The 18,621-nt window shown below is 37.7% G+C and overlaps 2 protein-coding genes across 2 annotated transcripts in view; one reads left to right on the plus strand and one right to left on the minus strand.

Annotated features, from left to right (window-relative positions):
- The window catches only part of TMEM155 (transmembrane protein 155), a 45,720-nt gene extending 36,929 nt beyond the window's left edge, over positions 1-8,791 (minus strand). Inside the window, 1 exon segment of the mRNA XM_032462740.1 lies at positions 6,733-8,791. The gene's annotated coding sequence lies outside the window, so the exon portion shown is untranslated.
- Positions 8,792-8,801: 10 nt separating this feature from the next.
- Positions 8,802-18,241, plus strand: EXOSC9 (exosome component 9). Its single transcript, XM_006180699.2, has 12 exons — positions 8,802-8,970; positions 9,326-9,420; positions 10,177-10,296; positions 10,413-10,515; positions 11,341-11,478; positions 12,144-12,226; positions 13,410-13,542; positions 14,659-14,747; positions 15,404-15,550; positions 16,118-16,302; positions 17,794-17,872; positions 18,097-18,241. Exons 1-12 carry the CDS (start codon positions 8,905-8,907, stop codon positions 18,179-18,181), a joined length of 1,323 nt encoding a protein of 440 aa, XP_006180761.1. The 5' UTR covers positions 8,802-8,904; the 3' UTR covers positions 18,182-18,241.
- The last annotated feature ends 380 nt before the right edge of the window (positions 18,242-18,621 follow it).

Here is an 18,621-nt window from a genome sequence, read left to right on the forward strand (position 1 = left end):
CAGGCTGAAGCACTGGGATTTAAAACAGATAGTTGGATCCTGGGCTCTTTATCGACTAAACTCCCTTTCATGGAACCACGTCCAGGTGTGCTGAGTACTTGCCGAAGAACCTCAGAGTCACCCTATTTGTTTCCAGTGAGCTTCCTCACAGCCTATTTGGTGATTTAGAATACTGAAGTCCGCTGACTTAATCATTCATTGCCCACGTTTGCAGGTTTCCTCTAACGCCTCCCTGTCACAGAGGCCATCTTCCTGATGACGCTGTCTGCACAGTGACCTCCCAGCCACTCTCCTTCACCCACACCTAGTGTGGCTTTACTTTTCTTTCTCTCATTTGTCAGTGCCAGGCACTTTTCATTTGTGTGTTTGTTAATTACTTTAGTGTCCCCCTGTCTCTGTAAGATAAGATCCAAGGGGTTTTGTCTATTTCTATTTTGTTTACTACTTTATCCCAGTACTTAGAATAGAGCCTGGCACATAGTATGTTCACAAAAAATATTTCTATAAATGACTGAATTCTTACATATTTTTACTATACAGTCTAATTTTATCAGTAATATCAGAAACAAAAATTAAATAAAAATGCCACGATTAGATGTAATATATGATCTCTATTAATTTCAGTCTCTCCTTCCAGTCCCCATTTCTAAGCAGATACTATTTCTTTTTACATATATGTACTCATACCAGAGCTTCCATTATGCCTTTTCAGATAACGTTATCAGATCAGATAAGTCCAATGCTGAATGGATTTTTGTTTGTTGGTGACTTTCAACAAATTATACTTTCAGGCTCAGTTTTGTGTGTGTGCGTGTGTGTGTGTGAGTGTGTGTGTTTTAAGTAAAAGCAAAGTTGGTCAAGGATTTTCCATTTGCGTATAGAAGTCATTTTTTCTCTGCATTTTACATCGGCCAAGGTAGAAATTACAGTGCCAGTTCAGTAGCGCTTAACTAAAACAAGATACTTGAGATACAATCTATGCTTTCCTTTCAGGCCACCTCATAGAGATCATTAAAATATTTCCTGATCCCAAAAGAAAGCATACTTCAGTGATACAGATCTAACAGATCTAATATTTCTTCATAAAATATTTTAGCAGTATTTTGATGAACTCAGAGGTTGTAAAAAAAAAATGTCAAATGGAGACTTTCTTTGCACTCTTAACAAGATTGGCCAGTGAAATGTGAAATCCAGATGTAGTGCTTACCTGAGAAGAGTCTGTGGTAGAAATTGCATTAGCTAATGTTGCATCTTAGTAGCTTAAACAAATATTTATTATCTCACAGTTTCTGTGAGTCAGGAATACAGGCACAGCTCAGCTGGGTCTGCTTAAGGTTCTCTCCAAAGGCTGCAATCAAGATGTTGGCTAGGGCTAGGGTCTCATCTGAAAGCCTAATTTGGGAAGCATCTGTTTCCAAGCTCATTTATGTGACTGTTGGCAGTATTCAATTCCACCTGTCATGTGGACTGTGGGTCTTGATATCCACAAGGCTGCTGGCTGGAAGAACCCTTGGCTTCTCACCACATGAGCCCCCCAACATAGAAACTTGCTTCATCAAAGCCAGTAAGGGGGAGAGTCTGATGAAGGATGCAAGCTGCGTTCCACCTAATTACAGAAGTGTCATCCCCACAATGTTGAGATTTTCTATTGGTCAAAGGCAAGTCACTGAAAGGTAAAGGATTACACAGGCCCTGAATGCAAGGGATCACTGGGGCCAACTGGAGTCTGCCTACCACTGAAATACTATTTCAGAGTATCACATTTTTGTTAAAGAGATGAGACCATGTGATACCACCTTCTGGCCTTGGCTGTCCACTGTGACCTCACTGGAGAACGAGTAACATCTGGTGTTTTCCCACTTCTGCTGAAGCTGCACTTCTGAAACAACCTAAGCCTTTCTTCCTAGGCAACTTTAGGAAGAGGAAAACAGGCTGAAAACAAGAAACACAGCAGAGACTTTTCCTCCTAAGCCATTCATTTGAATAAAGAGTTGGTCAATGATACAGGTGCAGCATCCCTGTACTTTGGGGCTAAAGGAGAGTGGTGAATGTTGTACAAATGACAAAGTCTGTGAGAGTGTCTCAATCAAGAACCAACATCACTTCTGCACGTACAGCTTCTCCTATTGCTTGTTAATAAAAGCTCGATACCAATCTCACTCTTGCCTGTATGCAAGCTTTGGGATTACAGTTGGATCTCATCATGTCTCTTTGCATTAATGAGCCCTACTTCATGGTTGTACTTCTAATTGTGTGTAAAGTCTAAACATAAGAATTAAGTTTGGATAATCTAATTATAGCAGCTTTCTCTTCTATATAAATGTCAGTGGCAAAGTAATCAAGTGAGGAAAGTTAAGATTTTCACAGAGAAAAGAAATAAATGGGCCCAGTGTTAACGTGAAGCTCATACACTTGGCATAGAAATGGATTTCCATTTACAAGAAGTAGCTCAGTGCAGTGGTTATGAACACAGTCTCTTGAGACAGACTGCTTGGGTATGAATCCTGGTTCTGTGATTTGCTGGCTGTGTGACCCTGGACAAAGCACTCAATTTCACTGTGCCTTGGGTTTCTCCAACTGTAAAACAGAGATTATATTTTACCTACCTCACAGGGTAATTATTAGGATAAATACTTATAAGTGCTTCAATCAAGGCCTGGCACATAGATTCTTTAATGTAAGAAACATGCATGTAACACTATTTTAAGTTTTTACTTCATGTGACTTCTAGTTTCTGGTCCAGAATGTAGTTAGCTTGGAAGTGGTCACTCCTGTCCACACGACAAGAAAAAAGCTGAAAAACTAAAAACCAATAACTTTTCTTAGATCCATCACAGAAGTAGGGTCACAGGACAAATCCTGCCACAAAATGTGGAGAGGCAGACAGGCAGATACAGAGAACTGCAGTTTTCCAAAGCAGACACTCACATATAGAAACTTCTATAGGAACCAGCCTGTGGTAGGAAACCTAAGATGTAATAGGCTACTTTCAGGAGGCTCAGTGTAAACAGGCTGAGAGTTAAAAACTCCAGGAGGGAGGCTCTCACAGGGTGGCTCCTACACTTCTGTGAGTTTTACCTCCAGAAACCCTACCAGACTCTCACACTGAAGATTGGGGGAAAAAAATCTCTTCATGCTTCTGGCAAGGGGAGGGGCCATTTTGATATAGGACCAGAACACTCTGTTCTTCTTAACAAGAACTGCCCCCAAGAGAAGCTGTTTCCCCAGAGCCCAACAGCTTGGGGTTTTACCAGAGCCTCACTAACCTGAGAAAAGAGAAAGACCCAACTCCATCATCTCTCTAGCCTTATGGTCTCACCAAAGGACCACTTGTAAAGGTTACAGCCCAGGGGCCCTGGCACACTAAAAATCTGAGACCAAATCACAGAATTGTAAAATGTCTCCCCTCCTCCACCTTACCAACATGTCATAAAATGGCTACATATCCCAGTTACTTTTATCCAGTACACGATGCCTGGTTTTCAACAAAAAATTACAAAGCGTACAAAAAAACAAAAAATATGGTTTGAAGGGATGGAGCAAACATCAGAACCAGTCTCAGATATGGCAAGGATATATATATATAAAACAGATAAACAAGAAGTTCATACTGTTTAGCACAGGGAACTATATTCAATATCCTGTAAATTATGGTGAGGAAGAATGTGAAAACGAATATATGTATGTTTATGTATGACTGAAGCATTGTGCTGTACACCAGAAATTGATATAACATTGTAAACTGGCTATACTTCAATAAAATATATATATAATATAAGAAAATTTTTAAAAATATGCTAGGGCTTTAATAGAAAAAGTAGACAATATGCAAGAACATAGGAGACAATCTGTATGATCTGGGTTTGGAGGTGACTTTCTAGATACAACATCAAAAACATAATCCATAAAAGAAGAATTGGTAAGTTGGACTTCATTAGAATTAAAAACTTCTGCTCTGTGAAAGACACTGTCAATAGAATAAGACAAGCCACAGAATGAGAGAAAATATTACAAAAGTCATATCTAATAAAGTTTTATTATCCAAAATTTGCAAAGAACTCTTAAGACTCAACAACAAGAAAATGCAAAACTAACAAATGGGCAAAATATCTGAATAGATACCTCACCAAAGATTTACAGATGGCAAATAAGCATATGTATTTGCTCAACGCATGTTCAACATCCTATGTCATTAAGGTCTTGCAAATTAAAACGAGATACCACAATAAACCTTCCACAATGATCAAAATCCAAAACACCAGCAACAAATGGTGGTTCAGATGTGGAGCAACAAGAACTCTCACCCATTGTTGGTGGGAATGCAGAATGGTGCAGACACCTGGGAAGGCAATCTGGCAGGTTTCTTAAAAAGCCAAACACATCCTTATAGTACAATTTAGCAGTTGTGCTTCTTGGTATTTACCCAAATAGTTGAAAACTTATGTCCACACAAAAATCTGCATATGAATGTTTATAGCAGCTTTATTTATAATTGCCATAACTTAGAAGCAACTAAGATGTCGTTCAACAGGTGAATGGATAGACAAACTATGCTACACCTTTACAATGGATTATTTAGTAATAAAAAGAAGTGAGCTATCAAGTCACAAAAAGACATGGAAGAATCTTACATACATACTCTTAAGTGAAAGAAGCCAACCTGAAAAACCAAAATACTGTATGATTCCAATTATATGACATTCTGGAAAAGGCCAAAAAGAGGCAGTAAAAAGATCAGCTGTGGCCAGGGATTAGGGGAGAGTGAGGGATGACTAAGTGGAGCACAGGTAATTTTTAGGGCAGTAGAACTATTTTGCATGATACAGTAATAGTGGATATATGTCATTATACATTTGTCAAAACCTATAAAATGTACAACATCAAGAGTGAACCCTAATGTAAACAATGGACTTTGCGTGATAATGATGTGTCAGTGTAAATTCATCAGTTGTAAGAAATATACAGCACACTGATGGGGGACATTGATGGTGGGGGAAGCTGTATGTATGCAGTCGGGGGAGGCGGGGTATATGGGAAACTGTATTTTCCACTCAAATTTGCTGTGCTCTTAAAAATGCCTATTAAATTTTTTAAATCCATGTTGTCAAAATATAGCTCAGGTTTAGATTGTAAATGAAAGTTATCCTTTTGAAAAATGAGTAAAGAGCAAGTTGGAAATCATTGTTTGGAAGCCACAACTTTGCTGGCACCCATCGCACTGCCTAGCACACTGTAGGTCCCTAATTCCTTTCCTGCCTCTCCCTCAACCCAGAAATCTATAAGCCCTCAGTTAGCAGTACCCCTGGGGAAATTGGAGTGGATGACACCTGCAAGCATATTTTGCTTTTATTTTTTTGCTTTTTTTTCCCCCAGTGTAGATGATCTTTATTGGCAGGTGTTAAGGGTGCAAAATAGTAACAAATCCAGAGAGATGGGAAGGGAAGTGGGGCATGGCTCTCCTCCTCCACGTGAGGACCCTATAAACAGGCCAGTGGGATGGGAGCATTTGACTGTTTCCACTTTGGACCCAGCACCCACAGCGATGGACAAGACCGGGTGTATCTCTTTCTCCATGAGATTTGGATCAGGGCTCCTCCAACTTTCGTGTGTATATGAATTATCTGAAAAGGTTGTTCAAACAGATTGCAGGGCCTCTTCTGCAAAGTTTCTGATTCAGCAAGTCTGGAGTAGTACCCGAGAATTTGGATTTTCAACTACCCCCTGGATGCTGCTGCTGGCCAGTGGATCACATTTTAAAGTCACAAGAATTTTGATCGTTTTGAAAGATAAAATCTGCTCAGTAGACGTTCTGGAATTTATAAAAGAGGAGCTTGGGACCAGCAATCTGGCTGAAAGGGACTGAGGAACTTCTTGGAAGGCTGTGTTTGCTTGGCAAGCACGCCGTGTTTACTTAGAATCAGAGCTTAGTTGGAGGGACTAGGGTGAGGGAGACTGTGAGGGGGGCCTGAGCAAACCAGTAGCCCATGTTTTATTTTGCTCTCAGAGAGTTTTAACAGTATTTGGATCCCTTTAGATAGGTCATGTGTCCTGTAGGGAACCATGGTCCCCATCACTTCTGGCAGTCCCATAACTGGTCACCTTCATTCATTTATAATCTGCCTGGACCCTGGAGCCATTTGACTTTGTAAGCCCTGTACTAGATGATCCTTCAGACCCCTTATAGCCTTAAAATTATGAGATGTTATCTGTAGACTTCTCTTTTATGCAGGAGAGGAAGTTACTACTAACACAGAAAAGCGCCTTTGCCACCGGTTATTTTCAACTACATATCTTCACACTGCAATGAGGAAGTTTCAGGTAAAAATAGCTTCATGAATACTCTAATTCCCACAACAATATAATCTAAGATGAACACAGGCATCTTCCTTTAAGAAGACTTGGTATATAAAATTAGAGATAGAAATTAATACATGTATGAATAAACAAGGCAAAATATAATAGTTTAGGGTTGCCAGATTTAGTTTAAAAATATAGGATGCCCAGTTACACTTGAATTTCAGATAAACAACAAATTATGTTTTAGTATAAGTATGTATGATGCAGTATTTGGGGCAAATTGAAAACGCTTATACTAAAAAAACTTGTTGTTTATCTGAGATTCAATTGTAACTTAGCAGCCTGTATTCTATCTGGCAATCCATACTAGTTTCCTATTGCTGCTTTAACAAATTATTTCAAACTTAGTGGCTCAAAGCAACATAAATTTATTACCTTACATTTCTGAAGGTCAGAAGTCTAAATGTGTCCCCAAGGCGATGTTCATTTTGGAGGAGGAATCCATTCTTTCGCCTGTTCCAGTTTTTAGCTGCCCACATTCCTTGGTTTGTGGGCCCTTCCTCAATTTTCAAAGCCAGAGATATAGCATCTTCTCTCATCACTAACCTCTGTTTCTGTTGTCTCATTCCCTTCCTCTCCCATCTCCCTCTTATAAGCACCCTTGTGATTACATTGGGTCCACCTAGATAATCTCCCCATCCTGAAATCCTTCATTTAATCACAGCTGCTGAATAACTTTTGCCTTACATGGTAACATAGATTCCTGGAATTAGGACAGGGCATTGGGGGGGCATTATTCTCATAATAGTTATTTGAGTTACAAGTTTAAGCCACAATTATACATTCTACTTTTATTATTTTATTTCTAATTCTATTTCAGATATGATTTTATTTGTATAAATCTAATTGGCACAGAATTTTTCTGGAATGTAGTCATTGTTTAGACACTAAACCGCATAATTTCCTACAGATTTTTATCAGTGGGTATGAATCTTCTTTTCATAGATGAGATCAAAGGTCTTCTGTCACATGCCTGAGACAGAGCCATATTCATACTTTTCTTTGTGTCCTGAATTACCCACACATTACAACAATCTGAGTGCAGTGGAAATCAACGTATCCCCTGCTTCTCTTCCCTCTCATTTTGTTGTATTTATTATAAGCTGAAGACTGATATTTTTTTATTACTCTGAATATATAGGAAACATATAGGAAAAAATAATAATAGGAGAAATTATTTAAAAATCTTTTCAGATATTAACTACGTGTTTTCCAGGATGAGTCTTGAAAAACAACAAGTGTCTTCTTGAAACACTTTCCTTTCCTGCAGATAATATCCTGTCTGCTCCTCCCCATCATGAAGGACTTACTAACTCAAATGTCACCTCTATAAAGTGACCTCTTCCTGCAAGTAGCTCTATTAAAACAGCATCCTCAGTCTCAGAATTTCGTATGTGAAATTGTTTTACTTGTGTAGGTTTTCATTGTTTGTCTCCAAAGAGAATGGAAATTCCTATGGAACAGGATCTTGTCCACCCTGTTTATCCAGCACTTGAATTATTCTTGGGACACAGGAGGCCCTCACAAATAATGTAAGTAACTTACAGAGTACATGGATTGCATGTTTTTCATGTTCGGTACAATAAATTACATGAGATATTGAACATTTTATTATAAAATAGGCTTTGTGGTAGATGATTTTGCACAACTGTAGGCTAATGCAACTGCTCTGAGAACGTTTAAGGTAGGCAAGGCTAAGCTGTGAGGTTCCTAGTTTAGGTAATGTCTTTTCGATTTAGGATGGGTTTATCTGGACATAAATTCCATGTAAGTGAAGGAAGATCTGTACTATTTGATACTGCCTCTCCCCAAAAGCCAAATGATTGGCAACATGAACACACTTAAGTTTCTCTGTGTCTATAAAAATAAGTTTATACCTTAAAATGACTGGAGGAACTGTAAAAAAAAATAAATAGCAACTCTTGTTTCATCCAATGGCAGCTATAACACCATTAGTTACAAACTGAAAATATTCTTAATTCTTGTCAACTCAGGTCTACAAGCTTTCACCGTCAGCCCGTATTAATGCCCCAACTCACCGTCTCAACTTTCTTCTCCCTCCTCCTTTCCACTTACGCCCTTTCATTACAGCGTTTCTCCAAAGAATCTGATACAAACTCTGCCTCTGCAGCTTTCTAGCGGTCAGCCCTCAACTTCTCATCTGTAAAACAGCAATACCTGTCTAGCCTATCCTGCTAGAACCGAGGATACGATGAAGAGTGAGAGTGCTACACTGATACTAATTTCTATCACTGGTGGTTACTTGGGATCCTTTTCTCCCCTACACTTCAAAATAAAAGAAAAAAGACCTCTCCGTTCAGAATTCAGCCTCCCTAAGCCCTTCGGCTTCCCTCGCCCAGCTCGGCCCTTTCGAACTTCGCTTTGAGCCTGCGCACTAGCGCGCTCAGCGTTTGCTTTCCCACCGTCAGCCGCCGCGCTTTGATGACGTAAACGTCCTGCGCCGCGGTGCGAGCAGCGCGCGTGAAGTGGCTCGGATTCTCTTTTCCCCACGGAGTCCAGTGCCAGTGGATCCCTTGACCCGACAGCATGAAGGAGACACCACTCTCAAACTGCGAGCGCCGCTTTTTACTCCGTGCCATCGAAGAGAAAAAGGTAAACCGGGAACTTGGCGCTGCAGGAGCGCTGGGGTCGCACAGCGGCCCGCGCGCAGCCTTCCGCTTTGGGCGTACGGGCAGGCCCCGGGAGCCCTTGGGGCTGCGATCGACTTGTTCCCCAACCCCACAAAACAACCCCCACCCCGCTCGAAGTATTTATTTGTCTCCAGTGGAATCTTTTGAAGGCTCTGGTCACTACAGCCACTCAATGCCCAGGCACCAAGTTTCCACTCTCCTATGTGGAATGGTTAGGATCCTACTTTTCTCCTAGTGCTTAGCCCAGTGCCTGGCACAAAATAACTGCTCAATAAATATTTGTATTAGGAATAAACGAGTGAATGTTGTGCTTACAGCGGCTGGATGGCAGACAAACCTATGATTATAGGAACATCAAGATCACATTTGGAACAGATTATGGGTGCTGCATTGTGGAACTTGGAAAAACAAGGTAACAATAGGTTCAAATTAGGTATAAGCTCAGTAGGGAGAAATTTAAATTTATTGATTCAGTTTACAAAGTAGCTGAGAAGTCTGGATAGTACTTTCAGTTGCCAAAAATAAGTGTATTTTCTTTAATGCAAGACTTTGGTTTTATCGTCACACTTTAAATTTTTAATCAGGAATATATTTTTTCGTCACACGAGGATCACATAGCTCTTTCTGACCTTTAGGAATTATATATATGACCAGCAGTGATTGCACTGAATTTGTTCCTGCATTTGTTGTCATTAAATAGGGCCTGCTTTCCTCCTTTTCTGGAATGACATGAGAAATAGGTTTTTAATATTCACTTGGAAGTTGTGAGGATATTGGTCAAATAATGTTGCTGAACCTTGCCATATGAAAACTACAGAAGTCTCAAGTGTGCATGCCATCTTTTATCACTAAATGTTTGTTTTAGAAAAGAGAAGTAATGGTCATTGACTCTTTTAAAAATCTGTGGAATAGTCAGTGTTGTAATGAGAAATGTTTTTTCCTGTCATCTCTTTGGGTATGCCAGCCATGTGTTTTCTTTCTATATACATTCTACTACTATACTTTATATGTAACTTCAGCCTCTAATGATATAGCATGGTGAACATGTTATTACTCAGCACAGTATAAGATTGAAACTTAACAGGTGTCTGTTCTAGACTTCCTTTTTTTTCTCTTTAATTGTAAAGGAAGTACATTTAGTTAACAGATTTGTACTTTATCTTTGCAGAGTTCTTGGACAGGTTTCCTGTGAACTTGTTTCTCCAAAACTCAATAGGGCAACAGAAGGTATTCTTTTTTTCAACCTTGAACTCTCTCAGATGGCTGCCCCAGCTTTTGAACCTGGCAGGTATTTAAATTTTTTTCTTAGGCTGCTTTAGCCAGAGGAGAGCCTAACAGGGGTGAACTATTGTTTTAATGCCTGGTGTTATATTTCATGACCTTAGCCCATTCCTATTTTCATAGGCAGTCAGATCTCTTGGTGAAGTTGAATCGCCTCTTGGAAAGATGTCTAAGAAATTCGAAGTGTATAGACACTGAATCTCTCTGTGTTGTTGCTGGTGAAAAGGTGGGGAATATGCCCAAAGTTCTTAATCTTAGGATGAGTATTATCAGTTCATGGATCCCTGTATCTAGACTTTGATTCTCAGAGCTTCAATTAACTCAGTTTTATACTAGTTCACTTCACATCGTATGTTCCTCAGTGCTACCCATAGAACCTTGCGTCATGTCTCCCTGAGGGGGCAAAAAACATTGGTGGAAGTAGGAACTTGGATTTGTATACAAATTTCTTATTCAAAGAACATGTGGCTTTTCACATGTTCTCATCTATTTTTTTTATGTTATTTAAGTGAGTTGATAGAAGCAGGTAATGTTTTCCTTTCTTTATGGATGAAAAACTGAAGAACTGATTAAATCTTTCATTCGGGTAGGTTTATTGACTTATACAGGGCCACATAGTGAGTCAGTGGTAGTCTGACATTGGAAATCTTACTCTCAGTATATTGCACTGATACTTCCTATTTGCGTTACTTGTAAGATTATCATAAATACTGCCAAATAAAACCTGAGTTTGTGGTTTTTCATTAAGGAGACACAATTAAAACATAACTAGTCTTGCAGTTAGGAGAATCTTTGCACTAAATATAGAATGGTTCTGTTTACTCAGAGTAGATATTTTACTGTTGTCAAATGACTCATAGAGAAATGAACTATTAGTATTTCAGATGTTGGTCTGGCTTAACATTTTTCTAAATATATTTTTATTGATACAATAGAAAGAGTAACTGCATGTTTTAATAGCAAGAGAAAAATTTGCACATAGTGTTACTTTTCTTTATAAATAACCTCTGGTGTGATTTAGGATTTAGTCTTGTTTTAAATTCACATTCAGGTTTGGCAAATACGTGTGGATCTGCATTTATTAAATCATGATGGAAATATTATTGATGCTGCCAGCATTGCTGCAATTGTAGCCTTATGTCACTTCCGAAGGCCTGATGTCTCTGTCCAAGGAGATGAAGTAACACTGGTAAGCTCCCACCATGTGAGCCAGGCTCCTTCTTATGAATGAATGAATATCCTTGATGTGCAGACAACTTGTATTTAATGAAGCCCCATAGTAAATGGCAATTAGATATGTCCTAAAATTTATTCACAATGCAAAAACTAAATATGGTCACAGGTGCCCTTGAAATCACTCAAATCTCCTGTGTTGACATGTTTGTCAGTGAAAGCACACTCTAGTTCTAGAATAGAACTAGATGGCTTCTTTGCATTGAGCATTAGATGAAGTGGTTGGCTTATGCTTAGGGGGCATGTGTGAAAAATACATTATTTTCATGTGTTCCCAGTGAGATGCTTGTGCTTACTCTGTGCCAAAAACCCATTAGAAACAAACACCTGGAAGGTGATAGTTACACAGCTATATATTTACTAAAAAGTGAATAATTTACTAACAGTGAGGGGATTTTATGGTTTGTAAATTATACCTCTATAAAGCTTTTTGACAAATGCGTAAAGTTTTAAGGCACATGAATGGCAAAGTCAAATAGGTAATCGCAAAAGTTATTTAGGTACTCACTGAGGATTCAAGGGATTTTATTTTTTATTTTGATATTTGTTGTACAAGATGATTTTTTTTTGTCTGTTTATAACTTAGTGGCTGTAATTATTCAAACTTTTATTTTCACACAGTACACACCTGAAGAACGTGATCCTGTCCCATTGAGCATCCACCACATGCCGATTTGTGTCAGCTTTGCCTTCTTCCAGCAGGGGTAAGTCTCATCCTTGTCATGGGCTGAAGTTATAAATGCAGCCATGAACTTTTTTGTTCTGCTCAGATGTGCCGTAGACAAGTGAACAAACCCCTCCTTTAATACTAAAGCACCTTATAGTTTTTTCTTTGTAAGAGCATCAGTTGGCAAAGCACTTTCTCAGTGGAAGTGAGAAACTCTCCCATAATGAAGAGGCTTCACGTTTGTCTTTTCATGGCTTTCTTATAAATTTATGCATTTACTGCAGTGTGGTAGTGTGTGTCTTTCCTAGAGATGTACAGATGTTAGGCTCTAGCTTGGTAAAGTGTGATGAGAAGTACTGCGGATTAATGGAAGACAGAGGACTTTGGAGCTTACCAGATGAAGTAGTTATAGGAGCACGTCACATGGGGGATGGTTCAGAAATGGGAAAAAAATCTAGTTTTCTTCAGCTCTACAGCTGTTTCTTCACAACTCACTGCTAATTCACCCTACAACAGAAAACCTGGAAGCTTAGGTCCATGTAAGTTGTCTTCAAATGAGAGCTCAAGCCTTAAATTTCTTAATAAACAAAGAGGGGTGTAAATATTTTAGTAACTTTATGAATAAGAACTGGAGAAAATCTTTCATTGTTCAGTCATTGTATAGAATTTTATTAGCGGGAACTAGACCAGCACTGTACAGTAGAATTACATGAGCCATGCATGTAATTTTAATAGCCACATTTAAAAGGTAAAAGGAAACAGTTAAAATTAATTTTGATGTATTTTATTTTACTTAATATATCTAAAATATTATTTTAACATGTAATCACTATCTTAAAAATTATTCATGAGATATTTTACATTTTATTTCTACTAAGTCTTTGAAATACAGTATTTTACATTAATAGTACATCTCAATTTGAACCAGCCACATTCCAAGGACTTGACACCTTGAATAAAGGCTAACATTGCACAGTGTGGAAATAGTGTTTTTTTTTTAATGAGCTGGTAGAACCTGGAAGAAATTCAAAGTACAGGATATTAGGGAAACTTTAAAATTAATGTTATAATAATTCTTTTGTCTCATTTCACATTAAAGTGACTCACATTCATAGGCTCAGAACTTCACAGCATTGACTTTATTATAATGCTGTCTTTTTAAAAACTTCATTATGTTAAAATTGACAAGCATTCAGCCTCATATTTAACATTTATTTCAGGACATACTTACTGGTGGATCCCAATGAGCGAGAGGAACGTGTAATGGATGGCTTGCTGGTGATTGCCATGAATAAACATCGAGAGATTTGTACCATCCAGTCCAGTGGTGGGATAATGCTGCTGAAAGATCAAGTCAGTGCTTTGACTAGTATTCCATTAAGAACGGCTCTCTTCCTTTTAGAAACTTTTTCTTGTTTTTTAACTGAAATCCAACAAAGATATTTTCAATGACAGATTCTAGGATGTGTTAGAATCTGGCTTCAGTACTGTCGTTATGCTCTGTTGACTTGTGGCTACAAGGGGTCCTCCTTGCTCCCTTGCTGCTCCCATAGATGGCCCTGCAGAGTCTAAACCTTCAAGGTAGAGGAATACTTTTTTCCTTCCAGTGAGGAAAGAAATTTATATCCCTATTTTTTTTTAAGTGTAAAAAAGTAGAAATTGGGGTAAAAATATGGTTTGACTTTGGGAATTTGTGTGCCGTGAGCAGTTGTTCTCAGACGCAGCTACGTGCAGGATTCACATGGGGGCTTGTAGGAGATAGACTGCCATGTAGCACACAGTGCAGGTGGCTAAGAGCACAGAAACGGCTTAGTTTGGAATTCCAGCTCTGCTTTACACTAAGTGACCAGCAGGTGATTTCAGGTTTGTGCCTCAGTCTCTTTATTTGTGAAACAGGGAATAATGTTACTGTCAACACCCTCTTGTTAGGAGGATATAAGAATAGATATGGGCATATTGTACCGTGTAACATACATTAAGTGTGCAGTAAATGTTAGTGTCTGTTATCATCATCAGTCATTATTACCAGCATCGTGACCACTACCAGATAGATCCCTGTTTCCAAGGATTCTAATCCATTAGGTCCCTGAGGCCTGGGAATCTTTACTTTATAAAAGCTTCCTGGGGGTTACTGTGCAGCCATGTCTTGAACAGAACTGTGGATCAGTCATACAGAAAGTAAGTTAGTGCATCCCTGAACATGTGTGTCTGTGGCCTCTGCTGTGGTCACTTTTACATTGTCATAGAAGAGTTTTTGGGTGAGTTCCCTTGACATCATCTAAAAATAACTCTCACATCTTGACTTAATTTGTGTTTACATTGTATTATGTTCATGTTCGTTGTATTATTATGAAAAAAAAGGCTTAATTTTTAAAGGTCAAAAAACTAATCTCACGTTTTTTGTTTTGTTAGAGAAAGCTGTTTGATTTATTGTCTCTAAATAACAGAATTCACTTATTTTATAAATAGGTTTTGAGATGTAGTAAAATAGCTGGTGTGAAAGTAATGGAAATTACAGAGCTAATACAGAAAGCTTTGGAGAACGACCAGAAAGTTAGGTAAGTTTAATTTTTTTTAGAACTGAATGGTCTTTTTATAGATTTTTTTCTGTTAAGGACCTTTCTTACACAAGCATAACCAGTTTTTACACTCAGTCTTTCCTTATCTGTTAATCTCAGTTGCATGTACTAAATGTTTTTTGAAAGTTAATGAAACTATTTGTTATATTGTATTACAGTTTGAACAGTCTGAACTGAAAAGCCACATAACATTTTTCTTTTAGAAAAATTAACATTTTCTTAGGAAAAAAGAATCTGATAACTCACATTAACAGAGAGAACACAAACTGGTGTTGATTACAGTCTCTTCTTACTGTGTGACATTAAGCAACATCGATAACCCAGCACTTCAGTGTCTTCTTCTGTAATATGGGAGGTTAATGCCTACCTGGTAGGGCTGGTTTGAGGATTGGAGAATAATATACTTTAAGCCCATAGCATGTGCCTGGCACATGATTTAATAAGTGGTTAATTATAGTAACTTCTTATCGCTCTTGATAGGCATAATAAATTGGTGAGGTTAAGTTACTTAATTTCTCACCCAATATTTCTCATCTATCAAAAGGATAAAATAATTAACTTTTTCCCCCCTTCCTATCTTCTCTCCCATCTCTCATTCCCCCTTTGCTCCCCACTCCCCCAAAAAATCCACACAGGAAAGAAGGTGGCAAGTTTGGCTTTGCGGAGTCGATAGCCAATCAAAGGATCACAGCATTTAAAATGGAAAAGGCCCCAATTGATACCTCCGATGTAGAGGAAAAAGCAGAAGAAATCATTTCGGAAGCTGAACCTCCTTCAGAAGTGTATCTTTATTGGATTTTTTTTTTTTCAGTAACAAAAAGATTCTCAACACTTTTGGCATTATTAGGGCTCTGTGAAGTGTTTGCATACTGAAATTTATTTTCTGAAAACATTTAAGATACATTAATGTTTTATTATATTAAGTTGATGGTATAACATTCACCTTCTCTTCATCTATCCTACAGAAACCAGAAATTTCTCTATTATAAGAACCAATTTACAGCATTTCATTTTCCTTTGGAAAATTGTTCTTTAATCTCAGTGCATCAAGTACTTCATACACTGTTACACATTGTTCTTAAAGTTCATTCATTCAACACATTTATTACAACTAAAATGTTCAGAGCCAGTGTGTCTCTTGATATTTCTCACCCATTGTGTCCATAAAATCTTAACCAGTTACACATTTTTCTTCTTCATTGTTCAGCCATAGATGCTTAGTAAATCTTTTTTCCTGAGAATTTGAGGCACACTTCCATCAGTCTTAAAGTAGAAAACTTCTATTCATCTTTTTCAGCACTGCATCAAATAGTGATATTTTTGTTATTCAATTTACTTAACTTGCTAAGTGTTTCTAAACCTGTGCTATGGACCCCTGGAACCGCCCAAATTGGAGAGGGAATAGAAAACTCCTGGGGTGACCTTGAAGACTCTGAAAAGGAAGACGATGATGAAGGTGGCAGTGATGAAGCAATCATTCTTGATAGTATAAAAATGGACACTGGAGTAGGTATCTCTAATATTGGAAGCCAAGGTATGTGATACTTTATGGCTATGTGTTATATATATACACACACACATACACACACACATATATGTATATATATATGTATCTCTATGGATCTTACTTTTATATTAGCAGTTACTTTTTTTAGAGGGGCTAAATATTTTGTAATTTCAGCTTAACTGTTGAGGCTAACTGCAATCTTAACTCCAGTTCTTTTCTAAAGGAATATGCTTATCTCTGTGGAGTGGTGGTATTCTTTGGTATGTAAATGTAGAGGCATTTTTAAGTTTTTTCCTTCTGTATATTTATCTGGCCAGTTTTAAGGGGATGAGTTCCTTAAACTCATTCCTGCATATTTTCCTTTGTGTAGTTTCTAGACTCAAAACATAAAGAGGCAGTATCATAACGTATTAGTATTAGGAATGTTCTGTATCTCTCTATACCGTCCAGTATAGTGGCCACATGTAGCCATTGAGTAGTGAAATGTAGCCTGTGTAACCGAAGAATTCTAAATTTTAACTCTAGTCGATATAAGGTTAAATAGCCACGTGTGGCTACCATGTTAGACCGCTGTAGAACATATACAATTCTAGAGGTACATAGATACTGGTAGTGCTGGATGTTCCTTGTATTCTGAAAGCAGTAGAACTAGAGAAATTGTTCTTACCTGTGGATGTTTTTATTTTTAAAACCAGTTTCTTCCTTGGCTCATGCTGGAAAATAATCATTGTTTTTTTATGTACTAAAAACAGAAATCATACAAGGAAGGATCTAGGAAGTAGGCTGGTGGAGAACTAAAGGATACACGTACCAAATGTCTAAACTTGGCTGAGAAAATAGTAAAGTGTAATGCACATACCTGCCTGCCTTCAAGGAAGATGATTACCTGTAAACACTAAGAGCCTGCTGGGGTTTTTTGTAAGGGAAAAAACAAAATTCCTGTTGATTGGGGACCCCCCTCCCCATTCAGCTTTACCAGTGGTTATTTCTATTTAGTATTATTCTTCCAGACCTTGTTCCATGTATTTATTTACTATATATTTATACTGATATAAGCTGGTTAAAAGTATGAATGAATCTTTAGTTTTCCCATGTCATCACAGAAATACTAAGATAATCGGGAGGATGGAGTAGGTAAAACATTTCTAAAGCATATGAACAAAGTGAGAAAGTCTACAGATGGCCAGTAATGATTTTAGAATGTATATGCCTTTTGACCCAGCAATTCTGCTTCTAGGTATTTTCCTTCTAGTTTTGTTTATAATATGGAGAAATTAAAAATTTAGATCTTCAAAATTAGGAAATTCTAACAGAGTAGCTAATTTTGAATACATTTTTCAGAGCTCCAAGGAATAACCTGAGGGAAGGGAAGAACTGAATAGCAGGTCTATAAGCCTCTACCCAGAGTAGCCTGGGCTCTGCCTGAATGGAAATGGAGCTTTAGAACCATCAGTATAATTCTGTGTGGAAACTTTCCAAGGGATTACTTATATTCCTTTCTCAACATTTTTCTTAAAGATGCCCCTATAGTACTCTCAGACAGTGAAGAAGAAGAAATGATCATTTTAGAACCAGATAAGAACCCGAAGAAAATAAGGTAACAAATTTCTGGTTTATTTCAAAAGTATATATGTATACATATACTTAAAGACTTCTTAGAGGTTTGCTGTCTGGTTTTATTGTCATCTTACTCTACTGTAAACAAAGACAGCTTTTTCATTAGCAGTTTACAGTATTCTGCGGTCATGGTTTAGATCCCCAAAATAGGAGGCAAAATGGTACTAATATACTGTTAAAACTATTAATTTACTTTGTTCACAGAACACAGACCATCAGTGCAACACAAGAAAAAGCACCAAGTAAAAAGTCAGTGAAAAAGAGAAGAAAGAAGAGAGCTACTAATTAAAGTTCACATAGTTGTGTATTTGTGTATATAACTATTAAAAAGGTATTTATTCAGTGCTAACAACCTTGGGTATTATTTTATTCACAAAATCCATTATAAAATCAAGACATTTCTTTATATAGTTTTTTTTACATTATGATTTTTAAAATAAACCTCTGGAGAACTTTTAAGACAAGTTTTAAATAACTGTCACTTTGGTATGTAAAGTGTACAAGTTGATGAATGAAAAAGCATTTTCATAGTGTGTACAAAGGCCTGAAAGAGATGCCCCAGGTCAACCAACTGACCCAGCTTCTTATGGAAATGAATGTCAGCACCTGTCTGTTTTCCTAAAACTGATTTTAGGAGACAGCTTCCCAGTCCCCATGCTTTAGTAAACTAAATTTTTCCGAGTGAAATCCTGAAGTCAAATTTTTACTTCAAATTAAATTTTACTTACA

This window comes from Camelus ferus, chromosome 2, assembly GCF_009834535.1.
Source record: "Camelus ferus isolate YT-003-E chromosome 2, BCGSAC_Cfer_1.0, whole genome shotgun sequence".
NCBI lineage: Eukaryota > Metazoa > Chordata > Mammalia > Artiodactyla > Camelidae > Camelus > Camelus ferus.